Genomic DNA, 18,871 nt, shown 5'->3' on the forward strand with positions numbered 1-18,871 from the left:
CGCACATGTTTAGGACTGCATATCATCTTAGAAAATTGAACCCTTTATTATTTTGTAGTGCTCTTCTTTATTCCCAATAATTTCCCTTGTTGTAAAATCTGGTTTTTTTTTTTTTCTGATATCAATATAGTTACTCCTGGGTGGGTGCAGTGGCTCCCACGTGTAATCACAGCACTTTAGGAGGTCCAGGTGGGAGAATCACTTGAGCCTAGGAGTTCAAGACCAGCTTGGGCACCATAGCAACACCCTGTCTCTACTATATATAGCTGGGCGTGGTGGCTTACACCTGTAATCCCAGCACCTTAGGAGGCTAAAGTGAGAGGAATGCTTGAATCTAGGAGTTTGAGACCAGTCTAGGGAGCATAGCAAGACCCCATCTCTACAAAAAATAAAAAAAATTAGCCAGCCATGGTGGCACATGCCTGTAGTCCCATCAACTTGGGAGACTGAGGGAGGAGGATTTCTTGAGCCTGGAAGGTAGAGGCTACAGTGAGCCATGATTGTGACGGAGTGAGACCCTGTCTGAACAACTACACATACACACACACACACATATATACATAAAGTTACTCCAGCTTTATTTTAATTATTGTTAGCATGCTACACCTTTCTCCATCCATTTGCTTTTTTAAATTATGGTACAACAAAATTATACATTATGTATAATTTACCATTAAAGAATCCATTCTTTAGCCATGAAAGAAATAATCATGGTTAACATTTATTGAGCATTTTACTAGGCACCAGACTGTACATTGTTTTTGACTTTTCCAAAAGCTCTAAGAGATACTATTATCATCTCCATTTACAGATGAGGAGTTTTCTCAGGATCACACAATAAATGGTAGAGTCCAGAAACGGACAAAGAATGGTCAATCGCAAATTATTGATCCTAAAACGATTATTTTCTCTAATTCATGTAGACAGTTCAGTTATATGTATTTTGATTTGGCTAATCAAAACTATTCTTTTTATTTGTTTTTAATTTTTAAATTGTGTCATATATACATAAAAATTTTACTATCTTAACCATTTCTAAGGATACAATTCAGTGACATTAAGTATATTCACATTGTTGTGCTGCCATCACCACAATCATTGTCCAGGATTTTTTCATCTTCCCCAACTGAAATTCTGTACCCACTAAAAACTGACTTCCCCTTCTCTCCTCACTCCAGTAACCACTGTTCTACTTTCTCTCTATGAATTTGCCTATTCTAGGTATCCCATATAAAGGGAATCATGTGGTATTTGTGTCTTTTGTGACTGGTTTATTTCACTTAGCGTAATGTCCTCAAGATACGTCTATGTTGTAGACATGATTTCCTTCCTTTTCAAGGCTGAATAATATTCATTGTATATATAGACCACACTTTATTTATCCATTCTTCTGTCAATGGACATTTGAGTTGCTTCTACTTTTGACTATTGTGAATAATGCTGCTATGAATATTGTATACAAGTATCTGTTTGAGTCCCTGCTTTACATTTTTTTTGGATCCACCTTGGAGTGGAATTGCTGGATCATATGGTAATTCTATGTTTAACTTTCTGAGGAGCTGCCAAACTGTTTTTCACAGTGGCTGCAACATTTTACATTCCCACCAGCAATGCACAAGGGTTCCAAGTCCTCTACACCCTCACCAACACTTGTTATTTTCAGGCTTTTTTTAATTAAAAAAAAATTTATAATAGTCATCTTAATGGATGTGAAGTGGTGTCTCATTACGGTTTTGATTCGATTTCTCTCATGGCTAGTGATGTTGAACATATTTTCAACATCTCTTATTTGCCATTTGCATATCTTCTTTGGAGAAATGTCTATTCAAGTTGTTTGCTCATTTTTTGAATTGGCTTGTTTGTTTCTTTGTTATTGATGTTTAGGAGTTCTCCTATATTTATCCGACATCAGATAGATGAGTCACAAATATTTTATCCAATTCTGTGGGTTGTCTTTTCACTCTCTTGATAGTGTCCTTTGATGCACAAAAATTTTGTATTTTGGTGAAGTCCAATTAATTTTTTTTTTTTGTTGCCTGCACTTCTGATGTCATATCCGAGAAATCATTGCCAAATCCAATGTTATGAAGATTTCCACCTATGTTTTCTTCTAAGTGTTTTATAATTTTAGCCTTAAATTTAGGTCTTTGATTGATTTTCAGTTACTGTTTGTATATTGTATAAGATAAGGATCCAACTTCATTGTTTTGCATGTGAGTATCCCAGTTTCCTCATCGCCACTTGTTGAAAAGACTGTCCTTTCTCCACTGAATAACCAATTTATTGGTTTGTTGAAAATCAGTATATTGGAGAATTTATTTCTGGGCACTCTATTTTATTCCTTTGTTGAAAATCAATATATTGGAGAATTTATTTCTGGGCACTCTATTTTATTCCATTGGTCTCTGTGTCTGTCCTTATGCCAGTTTCAGACCATTTTGATTATTATAGTTTTGTATTCAGGTTGGGTTTTTCGTTTTGTTTTGTTTTTGAGATGGAGTCTTACTCTGTCACCCAGGCTGGAGTGCAGTGGCATGATCTCAGCTCACTTCAATCTCCACCTTCCGGGTTCAGGTGATTCTCCTGCCTCAGCCTCCCGAGTAGCTGGGATTAAAGGTGTGCACCACCATGCCCGGCTAATTTTTGTATTTTTATTAGAGAACAGGGTTTGGCCATGTTGGCCAGGCTGGTCTTGAACTCCTGACCTCAAGTGACCCACCCTCCTCGGCCTCCCAAAGTGCTGGGATTACAGGCATGAGGCACTGCATCTGGCCAGTTTTATATTAAGTTTTGAAATCAGGAAATGTGAGTCCCCCAACTTTGTTTTTCTTTTTCAAGATTATTTTGACCATTTTTTTGTCCCTGGAGACTCCATATCAATTTTAAGATTTTTTTTTTTTCCCCCTGCAAAAAAGTCATTGGAATTTTGATAGGAATTTCACTTGAATCTGTAGATATAACTTTGAGTAGTATCCATGCCTTTACTCTTCACTTATTTGTGTCTTCATATTTAAATAGGTTTCTTGTAGATGACATATAGTTTGGTCTTGTTTTTTGATCCAATAAGACAATCTCTGTCTTTTAATTTGCGTATATAGACCCATTGACATTTAAAGTGATTGATATAGTTGGATTGATAGCTGCCACATTTGTTTCTGTTTATTATTTTTCCTTCTTTTCTTTGTTTCTTTTTTTGTCTTCTACTCTTTTTCTGCTTTCTGTGGTTTAATTGAGCATTTTATATGATTCCATTTTCTCTCCTCTCTTGCTTCTCTTAGCATTCCTCCTCTTCCTCCTCCTCCTGCTCCTCCTCCTTCTCCTCCTTCTCCTTCTTTTCCTCCTTCTCCTTCTCCTCCTCCTCCTCCTACTCTCCTTCTTCTTCTTTTTCCTCTCTTCCTCTTTCTCTTCTGTGGTTGTCCTAGAGTTTGCAATATACCTATATACCTCTACAACTAACCCAAGTCCACTCTCAAATAACACTATACCATTTCACAGGTAATGAAGTAATGCAAATACGTTATAGGTTATAGCAGAGTATTTCTAATTCCTCTCTCCTATCCCTGATAATGTTGCTTTCTTTCACTTATCCATAAATGATAATTACCAAATACACTGTTGGTATCATTATTTTGAACAAATTGTTATCTATTAGATTAATGAATAATTAGAAAAAAGATTTCATATAACCTTCACTTATTTCTTCTCTCAGTCTCTTCCTTTCTTTATGTAGATCCAAGTTTCTGAGCTATGTCATTTTCCTTCTTTCTGAATAATTTCTTTTAACATTTCTTACAAGGCAGGTATACTGGCGACCAATTGCCTCAATTTTTGTTTGAGAACATCTTTGTTTCTCCTTTATTTTTGATGGATAATTTCTCTGGATACAGAATTCTAGGTTGGTGGTTCATTTCTTTCAACACTTTAGATATTTTACTCCACTCTCTTCTTGTGAGCTTGAGAAGTCTAATGTAATGCTTCTTTGCCCCTTGACAAGGTAAGGCATTTTTTGCTTCTGGGTTATTTCAAGATTTTCTCTTCGATTTTCTGCAGTTTGATGTGATATGACCAGATGTACACTTTGGGGTATTTCTTCTGCTAGGAATTCTCTGAGCATCCTGGATTTGTGGTTTGGTGCCTGGCTTCAATTTTGGAAAGCCTCAGTCAACATTACTTCAAATATTTATTCTGCTTTTCCCCTTTCTTCTCCTTCTGATATTTCCATTGTATGCGTTTATATCTTTTGTAATTTTTCCATAGTTCTTGGATTATTTTGTTTTGTCTTTTTCATTCTGTTTTTGTCTTTGCATTTTAGTTTTAGAAGTTCCTATTGATACGTTTTCAAACTCACTGATTGGTTCTTTAGCTGTGTCTAGTCTGCATCAAAGAATTATTTCTTTCTGTTACAGCATTTTTGATTTATAGCATTTTAACTTCCATCTCTTTACTTATATCACCCACCTGTTCTTGTATGTTGTCCACTTCTCCCATTAGAGCCTTTAGCATGGGAATTACAGTTGTTTTAAGTTTCCGGTTTGATAGTTCCCAAAAGCTTTGGTTCTGGTGCATGCTCTGTATCTTCAGACTATTTTTTCTGCCTTTTTATAAGCCTTGTAGTTTTTTATTGAAAGCTGGACATGATGTACTGGGTAAAAGGGATGTGGTGAACAGGCCTTCAGTAATGTGACAGCAGGATGTTGGGAGAAAGGAAGCATTCTGTACTCCTATAATTAGGCCTCAGTATTTTAGTCAGCGTGTGCCTGCCCCTGTGCTGTGACCTTCACAAGTGCTTCTCAGACTCTCCCTTCCACTGGTTTATTACTACAGGGTGGCTGGAGGGGGCTGGAGTTGGGTATTTCCCTTCCCCAAGGCAGGTTTGGCTCTGATAAAGCCCCAGCAGGTTGGGCTGTAGTAAGATAATTTCTCCTGAGGGCAGGCTTTGTTAAGAAGAACAGAACGCTCTGGCATATTTCAAAATGAATACTTTTCTCCTCCCCCTGCCAGAAGCCCTGGGGAGTTTTCCTGCAGTCTTTGCTGTGAGAACCTGGTAGGGCTCCTGGAGGTAGAACTTACAAAAGTGTGGGTGTGCCCTGCTAAGGCTGCGCACCCTGGAATTCTCAGACTTGTCCACACTGAGCATTTAGCAATTCGGCAATTACAGTTTAGGTTTTCCTGCCCCAGTACTGGTTCCATGGAGGTTTCTGCCCTGGTAAGTTGTGATTCTCCACACTTGATTTTAAAGAAAGGCTGAGAAGTGATGGTAAGTTGTAATTCTCTCTATCTGCCAATTTTGGAGGCAGCAGTTTTCCTGCAACCTCAGTTCTCTGATGGATCTAAGAAGAGTTGTTGATTTTCAGTTTGTTTAGCTCTTTGTCTGTAAGAACAGGAGTGACGACTTCCAAGCTTCTCACATGCTAGACCAATGTTTTAAGCTTTACTTTTTACATTTTTTAGGGTTTTTTTTTGTTTGTTTGTTTGTTTATATTTAGGTATTTTTAAAAAATCTACCCAGAAGTTATTTTTCAGTGTCATTTGAGGTAGACACCTGTTATTCTAACACATCAACCCTGGGTAATAGGTATCATCAAACCCATTTTGCAGACCAGCACTAAGTTATAAGTCCAGAATTCACCCCAGGTCTTCCTGATTCAAACCTCCCATCTTTCTAATCTCCCCTTGGCTTTTCTGAGTCCAGAATTGTGGGCCTTGATTGTCTTCCCTTGACTTTCCGCATCCCAGGTGGGACAGAAAGTGCAGCGCCTGCTGGGAAGGATACACCATCAGCATCTGCCAATCTCCATCTGTATCTGACTCTGCTGTTCCCTGGGACCTAGCTGACCTTTTGTTGGGCGGGGTGGGTGCACTGCCGTAGTGTCCTGGGAGGGTCCTGTTTGGTCTTAGAGAGGCCAGCACCCACATAGAATTGTCATACAAGGCCGGGCGCGGTGGCTCAAGCCTGTAATCCCAGCACTTTGGGAGGCCGAGGCGGGCGGATCACGAGGTCAGGAGATCGAGACCATCCTGGCTAACATGGTGAAACCCCGTCTCTACTAAAAATACAAAAAACTAGCCGGGTGTGGTGGCGGGCGCCTGTAGTCCCAGCTACTCGGAGGCTGAGGCAGGAGAATGGCCTGAACCTGGGAGGCGGAGCTTGCAGTGAGCCGAGATCGCGCCACTGCACTCCAGCCTGGGCGACACAGCGCGAGACTCCGTCTCAAAAAAAAAAAAAAAAAAAAAAAAAAAAAAGAATTGTCATACAAACATACACCAGCCTATATATGGCCAAGCTATGGGCAGGGTACCAAGGTGGTGAGGGTGCTGGCCTGGGTGCCCTTTGGGGAGATGAGGAGCAGAGGGCCAGGAGATGACACTTATACAAATCAGGAGGGACTGATCCAGGGCCAGGAGGTAGCCTGTTGACTCATAGATCTTTCTAAATCACACATAGAGATCTCATGATGTGCATCCGTGGTCCCCTTCTGGTGCTCAGTGCAGACATTGCCAATCAATCCCAGGGCACGTGCAGCCAAGCCCCAGCGTTCCCACCATCCCTGGGCAAGCACTGCCCAGTGCCTTCTGCATGCCTGTTCTGGGCTGGTCGCCGGGACAGAGAGGGAGCAATCAGTGCCTGGGGACCGACTGTCTGTTCCATAGCCCTTTTGCTACCTGTGCGTGCCACGTCTAAGGCCACCCATCACATCAGCAGCATGCATCCCAGGATGCTTGTGCCCTTGTCCTGCCTCTTTTGCACCCCTTCCGTCGGCCCTGTGATACACAGACGGGGCGTCTGATGTGGTGCCTTGGTGTTGGGGACTTTGGTGAGAGCAGGAGGACCCGAGAAGAGAGGCAGAGACAGGGGGTTTCCTTCCTTGGAGAGGGGTCAGCCAGGTGTGCGGGGTGCTGGGTGGAAAGAGGGAGAATTAGCTTTCTAGGGATGTGTGGAGCCTTGAGAGCCAGTTGGACCTCACCCGACCGCAGATTGCTGCCCACTGCCTTGCTGTCATTGGCTTTCTTGCCTTGAGCTCTCCAGGATGACCCAGAGGGTCCTGGCTGTAGCAGATCCTGGCAGTGGGTCTGGGCAGTATGAGACGTGAGGCCCCTGAGGCCGAAATTGAAGACAGTGTCACAGAAACAAGTCAAAAATCACACTGTTCTGCTATCCTATACAGCCGGGTACCGTCAGGCCACGCACCAGTACTGGGACCAGTACACGGACCAGGAACTGGGCTGCACAGCAGGAGATGTGCCGTGGGCAAGCCAGCATCACGGCCTGAGCTCCGCCTCCTGTCAGATCGGCGGCGGTGTTAGATTCTCATAGGAGCACGAATCCTATTGTGAACTGCGCAAGCGAGGGATCTAGGTCGCGCGCTCCTTAAAAGAATCTAACTAATGCCTGATGATGTGAGGTGGAACGGTTTCATTCTATTCAAACTATTTTCCCCTAGCCCCCGCCCCAGTCTGTGGGAAAATTGCCTTCCATAAAACCAGTCCCTGGTGCCAGAAAGGCTGGGGACCACTGCTATACGGGATTGTCAACATATGGGAGGAAAACCTGTACAGACTCGATCTGGCTGTCTGGAAGTGACCACGACCACGTTGACCCATGTGAAAATGTGGAAGCGCTCCCATGCATCACCATTCCCCTGTGAACCTCACCAGGGCATATGGGGGATTTTGTCATGAGCGTATTTGGTTAAGAAATGGCCTGTGCTCTGCTCATAGCATTGTCAAAAATGTGAAGAAAATGGTGTCTCTGAATATACTTTCCTGGCTTGACCGGATGATGAGCCATTCAGTATCTGGGAGGAAATTTAGCAGAACGGTGACCAGGGACCTGGCAGGTTTGAGACTTTGAAGCACCGAAGCGAGTGGCTTCCTGCACAGGTGGGTGGGAAGGGCCCTGCCCCTGAGAGAGGGGCTCTGATGGGAGGAGCGCCTGGCCCCCAGGAGGCCGAGAGGGGCAGCCACACCACTCTGCTGAGAGGGGCAGAGAGCAGAGAGTGTTCTGCTGGGGTTTTCTCGTTCTGAGATGCACCCACAAAGACCCCAGGGCAGTGGCTGCTGCTGTGGGGTGGAGCCGTCAAATTTGGGTGTTCCTTGGATGAGCCTGTGGACATCAGGTGGATGGACAGGAGAGGTTTCTGCCCGGCTCTTGCCATGTGTTTCTTTGTTAATGTGTTCATTTAATCAGAAGTATCTGTTGTGGCTTCAGTGGATCACACAGGGTTTCAGAAAGGGGCCAGTGTTGAGTCCTAAGAATAGAAGTTCCTTCTCCTTCTACTGCTGGCCCTCCAGAGCCTTTTTGAATAAAGATTTCTGTGGTCAAATAGGTTAAGAAAAGGATGAACCTCATAGTCCCTTCTTGGAGATTCACAGTACAGATGATCCCATTAAAGGCCCTGAGAAGTCCTGCAGTTAAAGAAAGGAAGGAAGGAAGCATTGTCTAACCTATTGGTTCCCAAACTCCTTTTCTCACAGAACCCCTTTTACACCTAGCATCTGTTAATGTCCTCTGAAGCTTATGTTTGCGGAGTGTGATTTGGGAAGTGTTTGCCTGCTGTAGCTGCACACAGTGGCAGATTCCACAAGGCAGACCTGGGCTCAGCTTGCATCCTGGGCTGAACTGCATCCCCCAGAATTCATGTATGTGGAAGCCCAGTCCTCAAAATGTGACTGTATTTGGAAATAGGATAGTAGCAGATGTAATTAGTCAAGTTAGGATGAGGTCATATTGGAGATGTGACTGGCGTTCTTATAAACGGGTGTTCTTGGACACAGAGACACACGCAGAGAGAATACCATGTAACTGTGAAGGTAGAGATTGGGGTGATGCATCTAGAAGCCAACTAGCACCAAGAATTGCAGGCAGCACTGGAATCCAAGGAGAGAGGTAAGGAACAGATTCTCCCCCCAGCCCTAGGAAGGAACCAGCCCTAATCTCTGCCTTCTGGCCACGAGAACTGTAAGAAAACATATATCTGTTGTTTAAACCGCTTGGTTGGTGGTACTTTGTTGCAGCAGCCCGAGCAGACTCATAAAGCATGGATAAGTTAGGACTTTAGCTCTCATTGGGCTCCGAAGCTGGCGGTGGGGAGCCCTTGGGCCAAAGCAGGAAAGAGCTTTGGGAACTCTCTCTGGGGCTGTATGAGCTACCCAGATTCCAAGTTTGGAAGAATTGACGTGAATTGTGCTTTTGGAAGTGAATGCTACTGAAATAACTGAAACAGTCATGGCAGGCCATTTTTGAGAAGGGAAGTTAGAGACCTCCTAAACGCTTGCTAATCGAGGAAGCACCCAGCTATCAGTGGTGTGTCAACTTGAGGGAATGTTGTTTCCTATAAGTGAGTATGTGATCTCGGTCAAAATGTGGGACTCGTGTGTGAAGTCATGTTAAATACAAAAGTCAAATACAAAATAGGAACTCCCATGCTGATAAGGCACGTGCTTGGGTGCCGGCCCAGGCCACAGCGAGTTTGGGTCTCACAAGCAGAAATGAGTGTGTCCAGCTGCTTGTCTCCAGTAGGGTCACCTCAGACCTACTTTTTAGAACCCAGGATGCCTGGGCCCTGAGCAGAGTGGACAACACAGCCCTGGGGACTCGGATTGCACCTGCCTGGGGAACGTCCTGCCAGTTGCAGGGAGGAATGCCCACCCGCCTCCCTGTGGGATGTTGCTCTGGGCCTGGGGACTCCAGCTCCTGCCTGGCGGGGCACATGCTTGTCCAAAACTCCTCAGAAGCCCAAATACTGTCCTCCCTTGCCCAAACCCCAGGGTCAGAGAGGCTGGGGATGGGTAAATACCATGCAGGCATCCACAGGACGGTATCCATGAGCAAAGAAGTATGCAGCTGTCAGATCAGGCTGTTGAGGCTTCATTAACAGTGCGGGGGACATAGTGAGGGGACAAAGTGGAAAGTGGCAGCAAGAGCCCCCTGATCGTGTAAGAAGACACCTCCTCATGGTGCAGAGCTGCACACTTGCACACATACAAACATCGGTGGGGCCCTACTGACCATGCTGTGGGTTATGGAGACGACGTCAACGCGTTCTGTAGACCCTCTTGTTTACTCCATAGCAAACATCATAAACGTAACAATAATACAAACATACATTCCATCTACTGTGAACGTGAGTTATGTTTTTGCATTATCATAAGCAGAAAAATACACAAAAGAAAAAACCCACAACAACCTCAGCACTCTGTTCCATATAAAAGTTACTGTTTCCACCAAATTGCTTAGGTCAAGATTAGAATATAAAAGGACTTCCCCCTCTGGCACTCCCAAGAGCTCATTTTAATCAAAGGTAGGAACTGTGTTTTTAAGCCAACACACAAATAAATACCAATTTGATTTAGTTTCACCCATACAGGAAAAACACGAAGGTCTGCATGAGGTCAGTGGACTTGTGCCTTCTGGGTGTCCCCCACCCCTAGCCCAGGCCTCCTCATGGAGCCCACCTGGGGCCAGCCAGGCAAGAAAGGACGTAGGTGGCCTGAGGCTGGTTTCAGAACAACCATTTATTAATTTACAGCAGGAAATAAAGCTGTCGGCCTGAGAGTGCTTCTGTGGCTGGCCCAGACTCTTCCAGAAGGACCTGCTCTGGAGGACCTGCGGGGGGAGGGAGCTGTGCTTGTTACTACGGAGACAGTGCCTGGCCCGCGTGGGGAGCATCACACGCAAAACCTGGATGGGAAATTTCGATTTACAAAACAGGTCAGCCAGACTTGGATCTTTTGCTTTTACTCAAGGCTCCTTAGCTTCTTTCTAAAATTCTAAAATTTAAGAACTTCCTGGGATTGCGTGTGGCCTTGCTGTAGATCAAAGGGGTCCCATGGCCCTTGGCTGTCACTGTTTTTGGGAATCCGAGAGGCATTTCCAGCCCATGCTGCAATGTCTGAATGAGGAGAGTGCACACGTGTGTGTGCACACGCCTGTGAACTGCAGCCAACCTGCGAGGCTCAGGGTTGAGGCAGGTAGCCCTGGCTCGGGTGGCACAGGCCCCAGTGCTCGGGGAGGAAACTGGACGCTGTGGACATGGGCTGCGGGAGGCAGAGAGAGGAACAGGGAGAGAAGCTGCTGCCTCCGAAATTTCCTCTAAGGGAACAGAATCCAAGTGTTGAGTGGGCTAATGCGGAGGCCGCTTTGATCCTGTGTGGCCCAGCGCTGCCCTGCAGGAGCTCAGCAGCCTGTCGTGGGGATCACATGCACGAGGCAGCCCCGAGAGCCCGGGTCCCCGCCCATGCCATCCTGACAGCAGAATCACACTGCCAGCTCTTTCTGGATGCCGGATACTGTGTTGTGGCTGGTACATGTGTCACCTCATTCTGTGTAGGGGGACAATCACTGCTATATTACTGATGGAAGTCACCAGCCCTTGTGAGGTGGCTGGGGAGGGCGCCTGAGCAAGGTCTACGTGACCACACGGATGGGCGGTGGGGACCCAGGGTCCAACCTTCCCTCCCTGGTGTCATTACCAAGTGTCTTAACTGGCACCCCAAGAGCCGGTAATCATGGTAACCCCCACTCTTCACCAGTGAAGGTGAGGCATGAGAGGGCCCTAGAGGGGCTGTTGTGTGGTCCTGCTGGGGGCAAGGCGAGTGAGACCCAGCATATTCCTGCTCTCTGGGGCCTCACACAAACTCCAGCCATGCTGCTCAGGGACACACCTCCTCCCAGCTCGCCGGGGAGAGGTGTGGGAAGCTGGGGAGGGCCGCAGTGCGACCAGCTCCTAGTGGAGAGCGGGGCAGGTCACAGAGCCACCTGCAGTGGGGAGCTCCGTGGGGGTTGGTGGGAGCCATGGATAGTCAGCAACAGGTGGCTGGTTTCAAGTGGGGACTGGAGGGAAGAGGCAGGCATGGGGGTGGGGGGACAGCTCAGAGTTGGGAAAGCCAGGGCCTGGACCAGCAGTCTGTTGTGGAGCCAGAGAAGCCATAGACTGGATGTGAGGAGGAGACAGAGGCGGATGGGGCATCCTGCAGACAATGACACTTCCTGCCGCCTCTGCCCGTGAAGCCCCGGGAGCCCACAGGATGCCCGTGAAACACCGACTGCCCTAGGTGGCTGCAGTCAGGGCAGCTACATTCAGCACCTCTCCTCGCAGGTGGCCTTCACCCCATTATCACGCGAGGAGGCTGAGCCCCCTGCAATAAAGGAGGTGCCTGAGCAGGTGCAGTCATAGAAACAGGCCACGTAGTTCTGGGGCTCCATTCTCACCATTCTTCCCCTTCTCTTTCAGGACAGGTTACCCTGGTACTGTTGATCCCACTGTAAATGAGACAGCGTTCAGAGCCTTCCACAAAGCAAGGACTCAAAGAGTGTTTTCTTGTTTTAATTAGCTTTATTTGATTTTAAAAGCACCGTAATATGCTAGGTGCCCGGGGGCCTCATGATCTGAACAGGTTATTCAAAATTGCTTTCAGCCTGGCTCAGTAGCATTCGTCCCACGCAGGCCATCATGCAGGCAACCTTGATGTTCAGATGCAGTTCGCAGCCCACAGGAACATCGACCTGGGATCCCATAGGAGCACCTCTTCCAGCTACTTGCTGCCTTTGCCCCAACCCACTGTGCCCTTGCAGCTGCCTGGTGCGGGCCACACCCCAGGGGCAGGCGTGTGGTCAGTCTGTGCACCTGCAGTGCCATCCAAGGCATTCTTTGCTGAGCCTGAGGACCATGCTGCCACCTGCTAGGCCCACCCGTGCTTCCGAACAAGAAGACAGGGTTTCGAGCCTGTGTGTGCGCTGGTGGGGAGGTGGGGAGCCTAAGCTCCAGGCCTTATTTACTTGGGGTACCCCCTGGCTCTGACCAGGGCCTTATGGCCTCATTGTAGCACAGACCCATCTACCCACAGTTCCCGGAAACCTTGGTGGGTCTCCCCTCCTGCTGGGACACTCTAGGGGCCGCTCTTCCTGTACTGCTGGGCTGGACAAGCCCTGAGGCCCAGCAGCTCCATGCTCCACAGCCCACTGTATTGCTTGCGGGTCAGTTCTTGCTCCTATATCACAGCCTAGGCACTGTGCCTGATACCTAGGTCCAGAGTATAGGGCACTCTGCCCATAGAGAGCCACTGGAAGGGGGAGTGGCAAAAGTGAACAGGTAAATAATTAGGTAAACTAACCTAAGGAACATGAGAGGTGCAATATCTAAAGACCAAGCTGACTTTCTGTGCGAGCTGGGAAAGGGGGCAGCTGTTTGCATTGGATCTTGAAGGACACATAGGAGTTTGCCCTTGGCAGCAGGGACAGGCTTACGATGCAGATCTAGGCTCTTTGTCAGTGTTGTCTCTCAATGTTTATAAACTCTGGCGGGCAAGCACTGGGTTGCAAGGGAGGATGTTGATGGTGCTGGCTTCTTTGCTCTGGGGGAAGCCAGAGATGTTGGGGCCCCAGCCGTGGCCTGCATGGCTCATGCTAAACGTGTTTGTGGCCGCTTCTCAAGAGGGCTGACACTTCCAAAGGGGCTTCCTGTGACAGATTGCTGTCTGGCAAGTGGCAGAACCACCAGGAAGGGGAGGAGGCAGAGGTGGATCTGCAGCTGCCAGCCCAAGTCCCCTGGGGAGATGGCAGGATGGGTGCGGGTGGACAGCCATTATGGGGAGGAGCCCCTTTCAGGGTGCTCTTTAGGGGAAGTGGTGGGTGAAGCAGGCAAATGACGGGGGTGGGAGACTTAAGCATGCATTCCTTAAGTCCCCCAGAGGAGAGAGGAGAGGGAGAGATTGGGTACGGCGATGACATTGGGGCTCAGAGAAGGTCTGGGGCTGCGGTGGGGGACAGAAGGCGTGGGAGAGGCGGAGCCCAGGAGCAGGGCGGAGGGGGCAGTGGTGTCTTTGGGAGCCGGCCCTCCTGCTCTTCCCCCAGCTGGCCACCTTCTCCCTCTGGGGGCATCCGAGTCCCTGGGAAAGGGAACCCTGTCCTCTCTTCTTGAGGGTGCCCTCCACCCCACCTGCAGGCCTGTGTCCAAGAGCAGGGCCTTCCTCACCCCCGGGCCCTGCACCCCGGGCCCTTCCTGCGAGTGTCTGCCGGGTGCCTGGCACTGTGCCTGCCACCTCGTATGTCACTGCAGCTGCGCGGCCTGGTGCTCCCATCCTACACTCATCCCGAGGCCCCCAGCCATGCCTTCCTCCTTCCTCTGTGGGCTGCCTGGCCTTGGCCCCCTGGCTCTGGCAGTCTTACCTGTGTTCCCTGCCCCGCCTTCGCTGATTGCTGACTGCTCTGACCCAGGCCGATGGTGCAGGGGTGGCTCTGGAGCCTTCTGCAGAGGAGAAAGGGGCTGCCTGACCCAGGGAGGGGAGAGGGACCAACTGGAGGAATCCCTAGACCCACCCACCTGCTGCCAGACTCTTGGTGGTATGGTGCGTGGATGTCATGTGCTGGGAACAGCTGTGGCTTGCCGCCCTTTGCTCCTGTACCTGAGTCCGGCCAGCAGCTGGGAGGCTGCTGTGCTGGTGGGAAGCTGCACTTGGGTGTCCTCCCGGCTCCCGGGATGGGCTCACCACAGCGGTGCCTTACGGGCATCATCAGCTTGGCATAGATGTGCAGTGTATTGAACTTCCCACTGAGGGTCAGCCCTGTAGTGTGTGATCGGGTCCCAGTGCAGGGAGGCCCAGACTCCCGGCTCCCTTCAGGGCCTGGTCCAGAGCACGCAGTGGAGGCCTGCCAGGTCAGCCCTGCGGCCACTGAGGCCACTGAGCCTTCTAGGGGTCAGAGCGCGACAGATGGTAGCTCAGGACTCGTTTCTGGAAGCTCTTACCTCTCCTGATCAAGAAGTCTGGCAAACAGCCACACAGTAGTGGCCCCAGAAAGCCCTTCTGCTTGGTCATATGGATGGGGAAACTGAGGCTCAGAGAGCTATGTCACCCTGTCTAACCGGGATTGAAGCCAGACCAGGCAAAAAGCCCATGGTCTTTGCCCTCACCTCAATCTCCCAAGTTAATGTTATATGTTAAAAACAATAATCCTTTCTTTATATTTTTCTTTAAAAACATTTTGAGAACATAACTGATGCACATGGTGAAAAAATCAAGCAGAGCAAGAGAATGCGGAGTGAACAGTGAGCGCCCCCGCGGCGTCTCCCCCCGCTGCGTCATCTCCCCCCGCCACGCCTGCCCCTGCCGCGTCTCCCCCCCACATCTCCTGAGGCAGCCCCTGTCCCTGTTCACGGGTTGACTTTAAAAAGCTAAGATGCAGCTCAGCGGCCGCCCAAGCACAATCACTGCTCATAAGACCTGAGTCATTAAGAAAATGTTCAATTAGATTTAGTGTAATTATCTTTCTGAGGAATTGAACAGTACTCTTTTACAAAGATTTATCTCCACGAAAGACTGTAGATATGTAAGATGCTCCTCTTCCACCACACAGAGTCCTTGGCCTGCACTCCCGTGTGGGTTTCTCAGGCTGTCCAGGCTGAGGAAGCTGTCTGGGAGGGGAGGCTGGGCACTTTGCAGGTGCAGACACGGGAGGGCCGTGCATGCTCAGGTTTGCACTGGTGGGTGCCTGCCTGGTGGTGGGCTTCCTCCAAGCCCCCCTTTCTCCCAGCACCAGCCTGAAAGCATCCGCTGGCCCTTCTGTCTGGACTCAGACCCTTCATGTGACATTTCTTGTCCAGGACCCTTGCCTTACATGTGCTGTTCTTAGAAAATAATCTGAAATCAAATTAAATCAACGGTGGTGACTAGTCAGATTCTTCGGTGCCTCCTGGTGGGCACTGGCCCCCTCCCCTCCTGCCTCATAGCCTCTGTGGCTCCCATTGGGTGGCACTGACTCCCTCAGGGTGCCCTGAAGCTGGGGCAGGATCTCCTCCGCAGGCCAGGCTTTGTAGGGTACGTTCAGGGCCTCTTCTCGATGGCCTCAGCAGCCTTAACCAGATTCCTTCCGTGTGTCTCTTGGGCTCTGGACCATGGTTGGTGCTGGTCAGCTCCCTCTGTCCCCCATCCCTCCTCCCCTCTCCCTATCCCCAGGCTGCCAGTTCGTGAATATCCCTTTGCCCCTACCCTGGGCCTCCATGGCCTCTGCGATGACGCCTGGACAGTGGAGGATCTCAGGACCCTCTCCTCCAGCTTTGCAGTTTAACGATGTGATGTTTCTCCCTCCCTACAAAACTTTCCTTGAGTCTCCATGTCTGACTGCACCAAATCCCAATATAACTGCCCTCTGGAGCTGGGCCTTCCAGACAAGGCCAGCTTCATTTCCCTCTAGGGAGGACTCAGCAGGGCCTCATGGATGTGGTACAGAGCCCCTGAGGATGCCTGCTGAGAGACCTGTGGACGTAGACTCTTGGTCCAGCCAACCCACAAGGATACAGGCTTGTGGGTCACACAGAAGCTGAACCGGGCCCGTCCCGCCCTCCCGAGGGCCTGACCGATCCTCCTTCTCTGCACAGCCCCCCAGGGCGTGCCATCTGCCAGGGCTCTGCCAGCCGTCAGGAAGCCGGCCTCTGTTCTGCTGGTGTTGAGTGGGGCCAGCTGAGAGTGGCTTGTGAGGAGCACCTACTTCCTCACAGTTTCTGACTCACAGCCATCTACCCGAGGCCGGGCTGATGGCTGAATGCTTAATGGGGAGTGTTTATGGGGAGATTAATCCACTCTCTCTCTTTCTCCTTGTCTGTCTCTGTCTCTGTCTCTCGCTCCCCCATTTTCCTCCCCAGGGGGGCTTTCTCTGTGGTCCGACGCTGTGTCAAGCTCTGCACCGGCCATGAGTATGCAGCCAAGATCATCAACACCAAGAAGCTGTCAGCCAGAGGTAGGGCATGGGGAGTGTCCTGCGCAGCTGCTGTCAGGCTGGGGCAGGGGCTTTGGAGGCCGTGCCCTGTGGACTGGGCAGCAGGTCCCTCCCAGGCTTGGCCAGCACTTGGCCCACCTGGCCTGTGACTCCACGCACAGATGCAGTGGGTTCCTGGAGTGGAGGCTGTGGCACAGGGAGGCACAGGAGTGTTGGGGACTTGAGGGCACCTCTGGCCTGGTGGGGCCTGGGCTGGTGGGGGTGCTGAGGGACCCTCAGACCCCTGGATTCACCTTTGTGCTCTGGTTAGGGTATTCTCAGGGCCCCCCTTCACCTCCCCTTCCCAAGTGTATTGGGGTCTCTGTCCCCAGAGCTGGAGGGAGAGAGGTTCAAGGTGGCCAGGCCGCCATGGTGGTTGGGTGATGTCATCTGCCCTGAGAGCCGTGGGCCGAATGAGAGCTCAGTGACAAAGTTTCAGGCAGTGCTGCGGTTGGCCATCTGCTTTCTGACAGCAGAGTCCTGGCGTCATGGCCAACTGGGAGGTGACCCGGCAGTTTCTTAACTAACAGAGCCCAAGTCTTATACACAGTGGCAGGGCACTCCCGCCTGCCCGGGGAGGGCTTCTCAGACACGCAGGGTGTGTGCGAGGAAGGGCCTCGAGTGGTGCTGGCCCCAGGTGGCCCTCGGCGTGTGGATGTGCCTCCCGAGCCCTGCTGGCCATGGTCAGCTCTGGGCGCTGCAGATGGTGATGGAGTAGACAGGCTCCTGCCCTCACGGGGTCTCCCTGCCCTTGTGCTGTCCTTGTCCCGTGGGGCAGGTCAAGGACAAACAACACCCAAAGTCAGCACACAGCAAATCTGATGGTGATGGGCAGAGGCATCCTGGGGCAGCTGTTGTGGTTGGAGCACAGATCTGAGGAGGCGATGGGGAGGGACTAGCGCAGGGGTCCTGCTGGAGCCCCAAGGTGGGGTGTGCCAGAGCGCCAGGTGAGGCTGTGGAGGTGGGTACGGGGTGGGTGGGCTGCCTCACTGAGGTGGCAGCCCCATGTCACTGCCCTGTATGGTGCAGGTCCATGGAGGAGGGACCGGCCGGATGATGCCCTGGTAGAGGGAGCCAAGCGAAGCCCCTGTCTGCTGCTCTCAGCCCCTCCCCTCCCAGGGCACTGCCAGCAGCCTTGATTAGCATCCAGGCACAAATCTGAGCTAATTGGGAGCTGGAGAGGCCCTGACCCATCTGGCCAGGCTGCCAGATGCTGAGGGCCTAATGTGGGCAGAGACGGGCCTCCTCTGGGTTGGTGGGAGAGCTGCCTACTGTCTGTGGCCTGCAGTTTACAGTAATCCAGCCACCTGTGGGGGCGGGCATGTGCGATTTGTGGAGCGATGTGTCGGTGTTGTTTGAGCGACTGCTGTGTACTAGGCCATCAGTGTTTCCCCTTCTTGGGAGCATTCTCTGACACCAGGCTGTGGGGAGGTCCTTTAGGCTGCAGTAGGACCTGCTCCTGTCCCAGCCCTTGTCTGCCTCCTTGTCACTGAGCCATGAAGGGGCTTGGGGGTGCCCAGGGCTGGGTCAGTCCCCCTGTGGGTGTCCCAGCCCACGAGGGGCCATGGGAGGGTGACACTGCAGAAGGTTCAGCAGGGACACTGAGGAGTGGGCTGGGGCAGGTCCAGAGGCATGCGCTCCCAACCATTCCCCACACATTGTGGGGGCCTGGGTTTCCCTTCTGCCCTGTGCCTCCACCTGCTGGTCAGCTCTGTTGGCCCCCTGGGGCCCAGCCTGTGGTGGGGTGGGTGGGCCAGGCTGTGTTCCAGGACCTAGGGCAGTCAGCTTGTTTTTTCTTGATCAAGACACAGAACTGGTCGTAAGTGGGCGGTGCTCAGTTGTGCCTGTGGCCAGTTCCTGTGGGTCTCTGAGAGACATCCCTGAGGCCTGGACACTCCCTGCCTGTCACAGGGCGCCACGGAGAGGAGGTCTGTGTGTGCGTGAGCATACCTACGCATGTTCACACATGTGTCTATGCACACATGCATGTGTAGATGCATGTGTGGAACATGATGGAGCCTCTGGAATGGGACTGTCTGGCCCTCCGGCAGTTAGGCTGGGACCAGCCCAAGCTGAGCTGGGGGAATGAGAGGTCCTCCCAGGTCCTGCTTGGGAAGATGC

General features: G+C 50.6%; 1 protein-coding gene across 10 annotated transcripts in view; it reads left to right on the forward strand.

Annotated features, from left to right (window-relative positions):
- Positions 1-18,871, forward strand: part of CAMK2B (calcium/calmodulin dependent protein kinase II beta) — a 108,940-nt gene that overhangs the window by 24,505 nt on the left and 65,564 nt on the right. For all 10 annotated transcript variants that reach the window (XM_025381119.1, XM_025381117.1, XM_025381116.1 and 7 more), the window contains exon 2: positions 16,638-16,732. In XM_025381119.1, the coding sequence (XP_025236904.1) occupies positions 16,638-16,732 (95 nt within the window). The remainder of the gene's footprint in view (positions 1-16,637; positions 16,733-18,871) is intronic.

Source organism: Theropithecus gelada, chromosome 3, assembly GCF_003255815.1.
Source record: "Theropithecus gelada isolate Dixy chromosome 3, Tgel_1.0, whole genome shotgun sequence".
Classification (NCBI taxonomy): domain Eukaryota; kingdom Metazoa; phylum Chordata; class Mammalia; order Primates; family Cercopithecidae; genus Theropithecus; species Theropithecus gelada.